Source organism: Cervus canadensis, chromosome 18 (genome assembly GCF_019320065.1).
Source record: "Cervus canadensis isolate Bull #8, Minnesota chromosome 18, ASM1932006v1, whole genome shotgun sequence".
Lineage (NCBI taxonomy): Eukaryota > Metazoa > Chordata > Mammalia > Artiodactyla > Cervidae > Cervus > Cervus canadensis.
The window spans coordinates 57,273,551-57,286,130 of NC_057403.1; the positions used below are offsets into that span (position 1 = coordinate 57,273,551).

At 44.6% G+C, this 12,580-nt stretch overlaps 1 protein-coding gene across 1 annotated transcript; it reads left to right on the plus strand.

Moving 5' to 3' along the window:
- The first annotated feature begins 848 nt into the window (after positions 1–848).
- On the plus strand, positions 849–11,817 carry C18H16orf46 (chromosome 18 C16orf46 homolog). Its single transcript, XM_043436673.1, has 3 exons — positions 849–1,041; positions 7,150–7,397; positions 8,603–11,817. The coding sequence occupies exons 2-3, from the start codon at positions 7,188–7,190 to the stop codon at positions 9,608–9,610; spliced, it is 1,218 nt and encodes a 405-aa protein (XP_043292608.1). The 5' UTR covers positions 849–1,041; positions 7,150–7,187; the 3' UTR covers positions 9,611–11,817.
- The last annotated feature ends 763 nt before the right edge of the window (positions 11,818–12,580 follow it).

Below are 12,580 nucleotides of genomic sequence, written 5' to 3' on the forward strand. Positions count from 1 at the left end.
AGCTTTTAATCACAGTGGTATAAAAGGCTTATATTTCTCAAGCAGTAATATTTACACTTCTAAAAGCAGAAAGGCTTTGGGACCAGAACTCAGTTGCGTTCCACCATGAATGCCTGATTTCGGGCAGTTTCCCATTCCAGGCTGCACCTTGGGATGCTCGAAAGTACCAGCACCAAAAGTGGGAAGGGAGGAGACGGGGACCCTTCACGGTCTTCAACGAGTTCCTCAGCTGATTTAACGGCGTGGGGCTATTTTTGACATCTGTAGAAAACATGCCAACGCCCACTTCACAGGCTGCACTGCTACAAAACTTGGGTGCAAACTAGTCCCGCCCAGTCAAATAAGTGGCTTAAACGCCTACTGTGAAGTTTCTGGCCTGTGCCGCCCCGGCACAGTCCTTATGTGGCGAAGGGCAATCTGGGGACTGTTGGCAAAGTCTGGGGACAATTTCCTTCATCTGGTACCTTGTGGGTAGAGACCAGGGATACTACTATTCACCCGTCATCACAGAACCAACCGCGCCACGGGCAACGGTGCTGAGGGCGAGGCCCTGGCTCTCTGAGAGAAAGCTGAGCCTTCGCTTTCTAACTCTAAGGCCTGACGGGCGCCTAAGGGGACACGGTACCTGGCCACGTGACCTCCCGCGCGCTCACGGGCTGTGAGCTCCTCACTCGCCGGTGGAAGATTCGTGGCCGCGCACAGCCTGTCGGGAGCACGCGGCAACCACGGTCAGTCAGAGCCGCTTCCCGCGCTGAGCTTTGTTGCGCTGGGTGAATATACGTCACTTCCGCCGCGAATCCCCTCCCCCCCGGGACCGCCTATCGCCCCGCCCTCAGCGCGTCGGTAACGCAGGGCAACCGCCCCTGTAGCCCGCCGGCGGGGACTAAGCTGCCCGGGACCTTCCACCCCGCTGGCCCCTCAGGAGGGTGTGAGCGGCCGGGCCGCTTCCCGCCTCCGGGTCGAGGCCCCAGACTACTCCACCGGCGGCAGAGCGAGACGCCTTGCCCAGTTGGGAAGGGAGCTGCCTTCTGAGGCGCGGAGGTAAAAGGAAGAGGCGAAGCTGGGCCTGAAGAAGAGTGGGCAGGGTCTGGGGAGGGGGTGCGGAGGGGGTGGGGCAGTGGGAGGAGCCGCTGAAAGGGCGGAGCCCTGTGAGGGAGCGGCCCTTGGAGGAAGGGGTGGGACTGGTGGGGGGCGCTTCGCTGGAGGGCATAGCTATTGAAAGAAGGGGAGGCATCTTTTGTGGCCAGGTAGGATGCTGGAGGAAGGGGAGGGCCGAGAGGAGGAAGGAAGAAAGAAAGGTCTTGGAAGAAGGGTGGGGGGCCATGCTGTCAAGTGCCTGGGCTTTTGGAAACAGGTGGCGAGAGTTGTGTGTTTGAAGACTTGAATTTTCCTATACATTGCATGCTGTGTGAGAGCTGGGAAGACTGGGGTTGCTTTACCATTTTACTACCCTTGCTAGGCAGAAGGAGAAGCGGGTGGCAGAGGATGGCAGAAGCGGGTGGCAGAGGTCAAATAGCAACAACAGCTCCATGGACATGAAAAGACCCCTGATGCTGGGAAAGATTGAAGGCAGGAGGAGAAGGGGTGACAGAGGATGAGACGGTTGAATGGCATCACCTACTCAATGGACATGAGTTCGAGTAAACCACGGAAGTTGGTGATGGACAGGGAGGCCTGGAGTACTGCAGTCTATGGGGGGGTCACCAAGAGTCGACAGGACTTAGCAACTGAACAACCACCACCAGTGCTAGGCATCTCATGGGCACTTAATGAGTAATGAACGTGACTGGAAAAAGCAGAAGAGTTGGGAGACTGGGATTGGAGTGAAATGTTCTGATAGGGAGGGATGGTTGTAGAAACTGCGCTCCTAGGAATCATTCTATGAATAATCAAAGCTTCTATGCTCTGTGGGCATGTTAAGAAGCATAAAGCACAGATAATTAACATGGTGGTTTAGTCACTAAGTTGTGTCAGACTTTTGCGACCCCATGGACTGTAGCCTGCCAGGCTCCTCTGTCCATGGGATTCTCCAGGTGAGAATACAGAGTGGGTTGCCATTTCCTTCTCCAGGGGATCTTCCCAACCCAGGAATCCAACCCAGGTCTCCTGCATTGGAGGCAAATTCTTTACCGACTGAGCTATGAGGTATAGGAATTGAGGGTAGCCATTCGTAGTCTGATTATATGGATAAGTGATAGCAAAAATGTGGCAAAGATAATGGCGAAAAGAAAGAGTGTCAGCGTTCTTCAAAGTCACTAAGATGTCTCAAATTCCTCTCATGCTTTAAATCTCTGACTTCTGCTGCTGCTGCTCCTGCTGCTAGCCAGAGAAAACTCTGCTTTTAAAGGACACATATCATTTGATTTCCTGAAGGAGGGCATGGCAACCCACTCCAGTATCCTTGCCTGGGGAATCCCCACGGACAGAAGAGCCTGGTGGGCTACAGTCCATGGAGTCGCAGAGTCGGACATGACTGAGTGACTAAGCACAGCACATCATTAGATTAGGCCCATCCCAGTAAACCAAGATTGTTTCCCTGTCATCAGGTCAACCGATTGGTACCCATAATTACATCTGTAAAATCCCTTTTGCCATGTAACATAACTTATTCATGGAATAGTCCCAGGGATTAGGATGGGAAACCTAGTGGAGGGAGGATTTGCAGAATTGAATTTAGTACATTATCTTTTAGGAATATTGTAGAAAAATTACTGCAGAAGTTTTTGTTTTTTTCTTTTACCCAGTTTCAATGAACATAAATTATACACTGTTAAGCCTACATTTAATGAGAATTTTGTCTTTGAATTGACTCAAGTATACTCTTAGTCTTTTGAAGAATGGTCCTTGGGACTTACCTGGTGTTGCAGTGAATAAGAATCCACCTGCCAATACAAGAGACAGGGGTTTGATCCCTGGTCAAGGGAGATTCCACAAGCCGCAGAGCAACTAAGCCCAAGCACCACAATTCCTCAGCCTGAGCTCTAAAGCCTGCAAACCACAACTGCTGAGCCCTTGTGCTGCGGTTTCTGAAGCCCATGCGCCCAAGTGTGTGTATTACTGTTGTTGTTGTTTAGGTGCTAAGTCATGTCTGACTCTTTTGCCAACTGTGATGGCAAAATATGATGGCAAAGGTGGGGAATCACTGGCTTTTAGAAGTGACTCATATGATTTCAGTCCTGTTATTAGCCGAAATAAGTCACAAGGCACTGCTTAACTTCAAGAAGAAATGTAGATAATACTTCTCTACAGATTTTGGTGACCAGCAGTAGCTTCTTGGTACCACACTGATCTGGTATCATCAGAGGTGATGTACGAAGCAAATGACCTTTATGTATATTATAAATGTCACTACCTAAAATAAGAACATTTGTGGTCTTTGAAAATAGAGTCCAGGGACTCTGGGAATGGAAAAGTCCTAGATTTGGGGACGGAGGAAGAGATGGTTGGATGGTATCACTGACTCAATGGACATGAGTTTGAGCAAACTCCAGGAGATAGTGGAGGATGGAGAAGCCTGGCGTGCTGCAGTCCTTGGGGTCGCAAAGAGTCAGACACGACTTAGCAACTGAAGATAGAACTAAAACATTATAATTATTTTCTTAAAACTGTTTTCAATTTTCTAGATTCAGAAACATTTATGAAAATACAAAATACAAGGTCCAAGAATAGATAGACAATCTCAAAGAAGTTGGATGAGTAACTGTTGAATATCAAGATATGAATCTGGAGCAGGATATATTATAGATATTAATAAGCTGGTTTTAAAATTTATCAGGAAATGTAAAAGGAACTATAATAGGTAAAACAATTATGAAAATGAAGAATAAAATGGAGAAATCACATTACCCAGTTTTAAAAATTACTATAAACTATAGGAATCATTATGATATTGGTGAATGAAGAGACAGAGGTCAATGGGCCAGAATAGGGTGTTTTAAGATATACCCAAATAAACATCAGTTCAGTCGCTCAGTCATGTCCGACTCTTTGCGACCCCATGGGCTGCAGCATGCCAGGCTTTCTCTGTCCATGATCAACTCCTGGAGTTCACCCAAACTCATATCCATTGAGTAGGTGATGCCATCCAACCATTTCATCCTCTGTCGTCCCCTTCTCCTCCTGCCTTCAATCTTTCCCAGGATCAGGGTCTTTTCAAATGAGTCAACTCTTGACATCAGGTGGCCAAAGTATTGGAGTTTCAGCTTCAACATCAGTCCTTCTGATGAACACTCAGGACTGATCTCCTTTAGGATGGACTGGTTGGATCTCCTTGCAGTCCAAGGGCCTTTCAAGAATCTTCTCCAACACCACAGTTAAAAAGCATTAATTCTTCGGCGCTCAGCTTTCTTTATAGTCCAACTCTCACATCCATACATGACTACTGAAGAAACCATTGCCTTGACTAGACGGATCTTTGTTGGCCAAGTAATGTGTCTGCTTTTTAATATGCTGTCTAGGTTGGTTATAACTTTCCTTCTAAGGAGTAAGCGTCTTTTAATTTCATGGCTGCAGTCACCATCTGCAGTGATTTTGGAGCCCTGAAAAATAAAGTCAGCCACTGTTTCCACTGTTGCCCCATCTATTTGCCATGAAGTGATGGGACCAGATGCCATGATCTTAGTTTTCTGAATGTTGAGCTTTAAGCCAACTTTTTCACTCTCCTCTTTCACTTTCATCAAGAGGCTCTTTAGTTCTTCACTTTCTGCCATAAGGGTGGTGTCATCTGCATATTAGGCAAAGTGTTCTTAGACATGACACCAAAAACATAATCCATTAAAAACAAAACCAAACCAAAATTTGATAAAACTGGTCCTCATTTTAACTTTTATATAACATATCTGTGAGTGTAGCAACAGAAGATAATGTCCTTTCGCTGGACTGCTGTAATATTGGTGTGTCTTTGCCACTGACCAGTGGTAATGAAGTCTTTGTTCCTTTCAGGAGCAGGGCAGTTCGTATTCTAAGTTACAGATTGGTTAGGGTGTCAAAGCTCCATTGAGTTTGCCAGATGTCTAACAAAGAGGCATTTGGTAGTCTCTGTACTTCTCAGTTCATTAACAAATGACATCATCACAACGTGGGGTCAGAGATCCTAAAGGTAATGTCTGTGTTTTTTCTTTTCCTCCTGCATTTCCAATGCCTTCTTTTGTATTCAGTAATTTCAATGAGAAAGCCTTAAGTCCTTTTACTTAGAGTAATTGGCCAGTTATTTATGGAGTGTCTCCAGATCTTCTCCTGTGGTTCAGCTGGTAAAGAATCTGCCTGCAATGTGGGAGACCTGGGTTCTATCACTGGGTTAGGAAGATCCCTTGGAGAAGAGAAAGGCTACCCACCCCAGTATTCTGACCCAGAGAATTCCATGGACTGTATAGCCCATGGGGTCACAAAGAGTTGGACACAACTAGGCGACTTTCACTTTCACTTTTCCAAATCATTTTTGTAAACTATATTCTCCAATTTCTGTCTGATTTTTTTCCCTGCCCTTTGGTACATTTCTTCTCTTTAAGTCCCTGTTCAAGGTCTTTACCCCAGTTAAAATTATCCAAACCGTGTAATCTGTTCTTTGATACATTTATTCAGTTTGCTTAAGATCAGAATTCATGCTTTGCTCACCTCCACTGTTATCCCATGTTTTATTTCTTAAACCATTCTGTTAACATGATGGCTTTAAAAAAAAACATTTTATTATGGAAAATTTCACAGTGACCCAAAAGTAGAGTGAATAGTGCAGTTAACCTCCATGTCCTCATACCCTTCTACAACAAACAGAATTTGTGGCTTTTTAAATTTCCTCATTCTCTCTCTAACCACAACCAACCACCCCCACCTCCTTGCAGGATTATTTTGAAGCAAGTCATAATGGCTTATGTTCAACTGGTAAAATAATAAGCTAGTTTACAGGCTTTTTTTTTTTTTTTTGGCTGTGCCAGGTCTTAGTTACAGCATGCGGGATCCAATTCCCTGACCAGGGATTGAACCCAGGCTCCCTGCATTGGGAGTGCAGAGTCTTAGCCACTGGACCACTGGGGAAGGCCCCTACTTACAGGGTTTTTGCTGATCATTTTCTTCCACCGCTGTTTAGTTTACATGCTGCTAGAAAAGATATTTTCTGTATCACACTGAATTTCCCATAGGCTCTGTTTCTTAGACTCTCACTCATCTTTTTTTTTTTTTAAATTTTCATTCATCTTCTTTATTTCATTTCTAAATATCTTAAGTTCCTTTGGCCTTTTCATCTTGAAAAGCATCAGCTTTCTTTGGGTTTATTCTTGTTTATCCAGACATCTATCTACTTTTGGGGCTTGGACCTCAGTCAACATTTTCTTCTTTGTACATTTTTTGGTTCTAGCCACTTCAATAGCGTATGTCATAGAATTTAATATCTTCTGGCATACATGTGTGTGCCTTCCTGCTTTGTACTCCAAATCCAATTTTCTAGTTGCATCTGCAAATGCATTTTCCCATGGGAGCATTTTCACTGTGATCGTTGTGTTTCCTTAATGTGATTTTCTTGGAAACATATGGATTTTGATGTATGTTTTATACCAGTGACTCTTAAACCAAATCAGATTGTAAAGCTCTGTGGAAGTCAAGAAGTGGAAGAACATGAGCTCTGATTTACTTCAAATCTATAAACAAGGCATAAGTTTACCATCAGAAAATCAGTATTATACCACTGCAGATTTTTGCATTCCAAATAGAAGGAAAACTGCATGTAACTGGTAAGAAATCACATAGCCACCCTTTTAATTGACCTTTGATTGCTTTTTGCATATTTTTGCTTTTTCATCTCTTACATGAGTTTGGAAGATAAGAATGGACAATGAATCTTTTTTTCTTTTAAATAAATCCAGGTGTTTTATTTGTTTTTTGCCACACTATTCAGCATGCGGGATCTTAGTTCCCTGATCAGGGATAGAACCCATACCCCCTGCAGTGAAAGCTCCAGGGAAGTCCTAAATCCACAAGTCTTTGAAATTAGCCTTATATTTTATAATGTCAATAGTTGGCAATGGATGGTTTCATAATATTTCTTCTGTCTATTCCTGAACATGTCTTGACAATGTTTCACCTGAGTTACTGAATTGGTTTTTTAAAAGAAAGAAAGCAGTATTAAAAGCTAAGTTCTATTTGCATTTTAAACCACAGGAAGAAGATGTTAAAGATTTTAAGCAACCATCACAGTAATGGATTTCAGTCACAAAAATGAGACTGAATTAGAAAATAGTGAAAATTATGAAATTCAAAGCACAGAAGAAACTGAATTAATCTATACTTGTCCAGATGAAAGAAGTGAAAAGAATCATGTTTGTTGTCTTCTCAGTGTCAGTGACGTTACACTTGAACAGGATAAAAAAGCCAAAGAGTTTGTCATTGGAACTGGATGGGAAGAAGCGGTGAGTATTTTCTTGAGTTAGGTCTTGTGCATGTCAGGGTTTTGACACAAGCCTTTTACTATTTTCAGAAATAGTTACTGTTGCCAAAAAAAAAATGTGTAAGCAATGAAACAGAAACCTCTGAAACAGGTAGAATATTAATGATGATAATAGCAGTACCTTTTGAGTATTTATGACCATTCTGTCTGGGCAAGCACAGTACTAAATGCTTCACATACATCAATTCATTCACCCTCTCAGGTGTTATGAATAGCCTCACTTTTTGGAAAAGGAAACCAAAGCACCAAAAATGAAATGTGTCAAAATCTCCCAGGCAGTGGTCAAGGCAGGAGCTTGAACCGAGCTTTTCTGGACTCCAGAACCCAGTTCCCTTAACTCAAGCTACCTAACTTAACTCCTGCTACTTAACTCCCCAGGAGACCAGAGATTTCTATCCTGGTGGTTCTACACAGAACCCGGTGGTTTGTTCTTAAACTATTCTTAGAATCAATAATGAAATATAGTTCTAAATTTAGAACTGTAAGGGGATTGGTCTGATTGCTTGGCACAGCTAGGGCGGGGAGGGGAGAGGGTTGTTTCTGGATATACTGGGGTTGAGGCCAGGGTGCTGCTCCACATCGTAGAATGCCCAGAGTGGCTCCCACCACAGGAGATGCTCCAGCCCTGTCTCAGTTCGGGCTGCTATAAGAGAATACCATAAGCTGGGCAGCTTCAGCAGCAGACATTTATTTCTTACAGTTTGGGAGGAAAGTTCGAGATCTGGGTGCCAACATGGTCGGGTTCTTGGTAGGAGCCATATTCTTGGTTATATCCTCACACAGCCTTCCTTGGCGCAGGCAAGCGCAGAGAGCCTGCAGTGCAAGAAAGCCTGGCAGGCAGGACAAGTATGGTTTTGATTTTATTTTAATAGTTCTGAATTTATCTTAATACACATCTAAAAAGCATATATAGTCAGCACGTCAGTGTGCTGATAGATACTATCGCTTAGTATTTTAGTGTTTAAAAATACTATTAAAAAAATAAAAAAATAAAAATACTATTACAAATACTGTGGCGTAGTAGGAGGCTAAACTAAGCATGAAAAGTTAAAACTAAAATAAATTAAGTCAGTCTGAAGAAAAATACTGATTCAAATAGAGTCAAAATGGGGATGTGGCCACAGTGGGGGCAGCTAGGCTGAGAGTAACACACTGCTTTATCTGCAGGTCCGAGGCTGGGGACAGATTTCTCCAACTGCCTGCATCTGGCCCAGGAAGAAGCTTAAGAAGGCGAGGGTGGGAGAAAGTGCCAGCAGCTGCTTACTCTGTGTCAATCTCTCCCATGGGAGCCTGGAGGCCAGGCTTCAGTCGGAGGCAGGGAAGTTGGAGTCTGGGGCTTCAGCTCCAGCTCCGGCGGCCGAGGCAGGCCTGGAGAAGGATGGAGGCAGCCTCTCCCAGACCCCGGGAACCCCCCCAGGCCCCACTATGGCCTCTAGGGAAGTTAATAAGATCTGCTTTCCCACCTACAGTCAGGGAGAGAAGAAAAGTCTGCAAATAAAAGAATTCATTTGGTGCCTGGAAGACTGGGCCACCCCGGAGACTGTTAGGGGCAAGGACCCCAGAAGGCCCTGGAGAGGCACTGACAGAATTCTCGCCGCCTCAGGCTCCCTGACTTCCAAAGCCCTTTTAGTCCTCCCTCCCTTAAAGTCTTCGCCTGCAAATGGCTTGGATGTTCTGAGTAAGAAGACTAAGAACTTTTTCTTGCAGCCAGAAGAGAAGGGGCTAAGTGTGGAAAAGGATGAGTATGTGACTTATGCCTCTGGAGTGAAAGCAGTTGACGGGGCAGGCGAAAAGCAGCCCACTGAGCTGGCCAGGCACCACAAAGTCAAGGAAACGCAGCCTTTCCTCCGCGTGGCGGCCCGGACGCCCCTGCTGGCTGAGCCTGAGCCCTGCTGCCTGCACTGGTCCCTCCTGCCTGAGAAAAACCTGGTGTGCCCTCCCTGCTATCTTGCCACCTTCCAGCTTTTGCAGAAACAAGGAGCGAGGAACTACAAAGCCAGACTCAAAGCCAGGGAGCCCAGACCTCCCACGAAAACCCCAAAGCGCGTCCTCACAGAGACCAAGCAGGAAAACAGGCCCCAAATGTTGGAGACCAAAGTGTTCTCAAGACCTCTCTTGCCGTCCCTCACAGTGAGCAGAGTTGTTATTCCCATTTCCACTCACAGACTCCTTTGAGCTGCTACAATATAATTCCCTGGGAATAAGCAGCGTCTGAACATGGTTCATCTTCTCTCCCCTGTCTCCCTCCTGCCCCACCCCAGGCTCTTTCTCTTTCTCCGTTTCCTTCTCTTCATCTTGCACACTCTTCTTTCCCTCTCTCCCCTGGTCCTTTTTTGGTAGTAGATCGGGGACAGCTGAACCTCGTAGTATGGATTTTGATGTACTCTCAAAACCTCCACATTTTTGTGTTACCTGCTTCTGTTGCTTAGCCATTTACAAAACACACACTGGTAGTGCCAGTCTCAGCCTCAGCCTGGCTTATCTGTGCCCTGGGAGACAAGTGGACGGTGGGGAAGCTGGAGGGCCTCCCTCCGGGGTTGCCCCCAGGTCAGCCCCCGAGCCAGCTGGCAGGGGCTCTTTCTGCCCCCCTCAACCCCAGTGCTTCGAGCCAGGCATCCTGGGCTTGTTGAGACCAAATTCTTTCCTGCTCTTTGAACCTGGCAGATGGTCTATTGGTTGCCACATTTTCTCTTGCAACAGAGATCTGCTTTAATTGAAACAGTGTTGTAAGAGAAAATTCCAGCCTCTGTCCAGATGAATTTCATATGTCCAGGGTGGCATATCCTTATATTAATATTAGATGGATGGATGTGCCATATCCATTGTATCTTATGTGTCCCAGATTTCATATACTTAGAGCCTCATGCTAGTTTCTGTGTCTGGAAGGTTTTGGCTACCTTTATACAAAATTCATCATTAGAGGCAGATTGAGAATAATTATTATTTTTTAAATGTCACTGTGAAAAAAAAAAAAATGTCACTGTGAAAAAAAAAAGTCACTGTGATTATTGTTGGCACACATGCTTCTTCCAGTCTTACATCTACTGTTTGGGAACTCGACAGCCCCAGACAGAGTTATGGAATGGAGGTGTGACTTTCTTCCTTCTTCCATCTTTCCTCCCCGCTTATTTTACCCCAGTGCACACTTCCTGAAGTTGTGTATAAATTAAATGTTTGTAGATAAGTTATATTTTAAATGTGAAGTGACAATGCTATGCAGAGAGATGCTCTGAAGAACCATTTTGCAATGTGAATAACCATTTAGCTGCTCTGTAATTACATAATTTGCATTTGCTTAAAGTAGATCATACTTGAACTGTAGGCTTTCCATCTCCTAAGTGATGGGCAGACAGAATATATGGCTATTTGTAAACATCTGCTTTCCATAACTGGTCTTTGTAATGTCTTGTCTGTTTAAGTTTAGGAGTTTTGTTGGTTTGTCTTTACAAGTAAACACCAGAAATGCAGGAATGATTACAGTACAATCGTCATTTAAAGGTGTATTTTGCCTTTTGAGGTTGGACACTTTACAGACTAGAAGCAGTTTTCAGGTTCTACTCACCCTTTCTTGTCTGAAGGAAGAAACCATCTGAATTCATCCCCAAGAAGAGGTCCCAATTTCCCTCTGTGTCTGCACACTGGGGGTGTTGGACCCAGTACTGCTTGAGCACTGTCCAGCTCTGGCAACTGCCTACCTGAGTCAGTGGTTTTTTTCAAGTCCTCCTTTGTAGGCTGCAGAATAATGAATAAGCTCACTATGTATACACCTGTCAAAGTGTCTGCTTGTGAGGGAAAAGTATCTACCAGTATGAACGAGGGACAAAGCTCACCTGCTCAGCCCAGGGGTACTTACCCGGTGAGATCTTGCCACAGTTTGAACTGATGCAAGTTACAAGAGAACGCAATTTTTTTTTTTTTCCTTAAGAAAAACTCCACTGTTGAGATAAAGGTTATACATTCTATACCTTTGGGGATAAACATATAATAATTTATTGAGATTTAGTTTGAACAAAGGAAGGACCCAAATTTAAAGGTTTGTTGTTCAGTCGCTTAGTCATATCTGACTCTTTGCAACCCCATGTCAGTTTTAGTATCTTTAAAAAATTTTTTAATCAACTAGTTTTTTTTTTAAATTATGAAAGCGTCTATTTCTTTAGGTAATTATTCAAATACCTGATAAAGTCCCTCTGGTATCTTATTTGTATTGGCCGAGGAAGTTTGGCTTGCTTTTCTGTGGACAAAGTCAGTCTAGGCCTTGTCCCAGTTTCTAGTCAGATTAAATCAGGACGTTCAAACTGGTCTTTGATATCCAAGTCTAGATAAAGGCTAAATGTTTACTGGAATGCAATAACAAAAATCTAGGTCAATAACAAAAATCCTTCCATTTTAAGGAGGCAGCATGTTATAATTCGGTGCCAATGACTCTCTTCCTACCTCCAGGTGATGACCTCAAATTAGGTTTTTGTTTTTGTGTGTTGTTGTTAGTCGCTCAGTTGTGTCCAGCTCTCTGCCACCCCCTGAACTGTAGCCCGCCAGGCCCCTCTGGCCATGGAATTCTCCTGTGAGAATACTGGAGTGGGTTGCCATTCCCTTCTCCAGGGGATCTTCCCGACCCAGGGCTCGATTCTCAAGCCGAACATAGAGGGCTCTGTGTTTCATCTTTTATTCTATTAGTTTGTATCATTAGTAAAACTTTCCGAACTCCTGTTTTTCTGGAGATTTAAAAAATCACTGAGTGGAAGTGTGGCTGCAGCCAACACAGGCTCCTCCTGCAGAGCCTCACCTCCTGGGGGAGGCCACGCCGAGTTCTGGGGGTGCTGCTGAGCAAGTGCAGGGCCGCAGGGACTGGACACCCGGGAGAGTGTAGATTTGACAGCACAAGGGGACGAGGGCGAGGGGAAGGTTAAGTCAGAAGAAGACCCAGCAGTGTTTGGACAAGTATGGCGAGCTTTGGCTGCTCGGGGAGACTTCCTCTCATTTTTAGCTTTATTCTTTTTAGTCTGGACTGGATCTAATTTGCTTTCAATCTCTCCCTCTCCCTAAGTGCCAGAGCCCCAGCCCATCTCTCTGCAGGCTCCCCCAGCTGGCCAAGCAGGCTGAGCTGCACAGTTGGAGTCCTCACACCTGGGACTTTCTGGGTGTCTG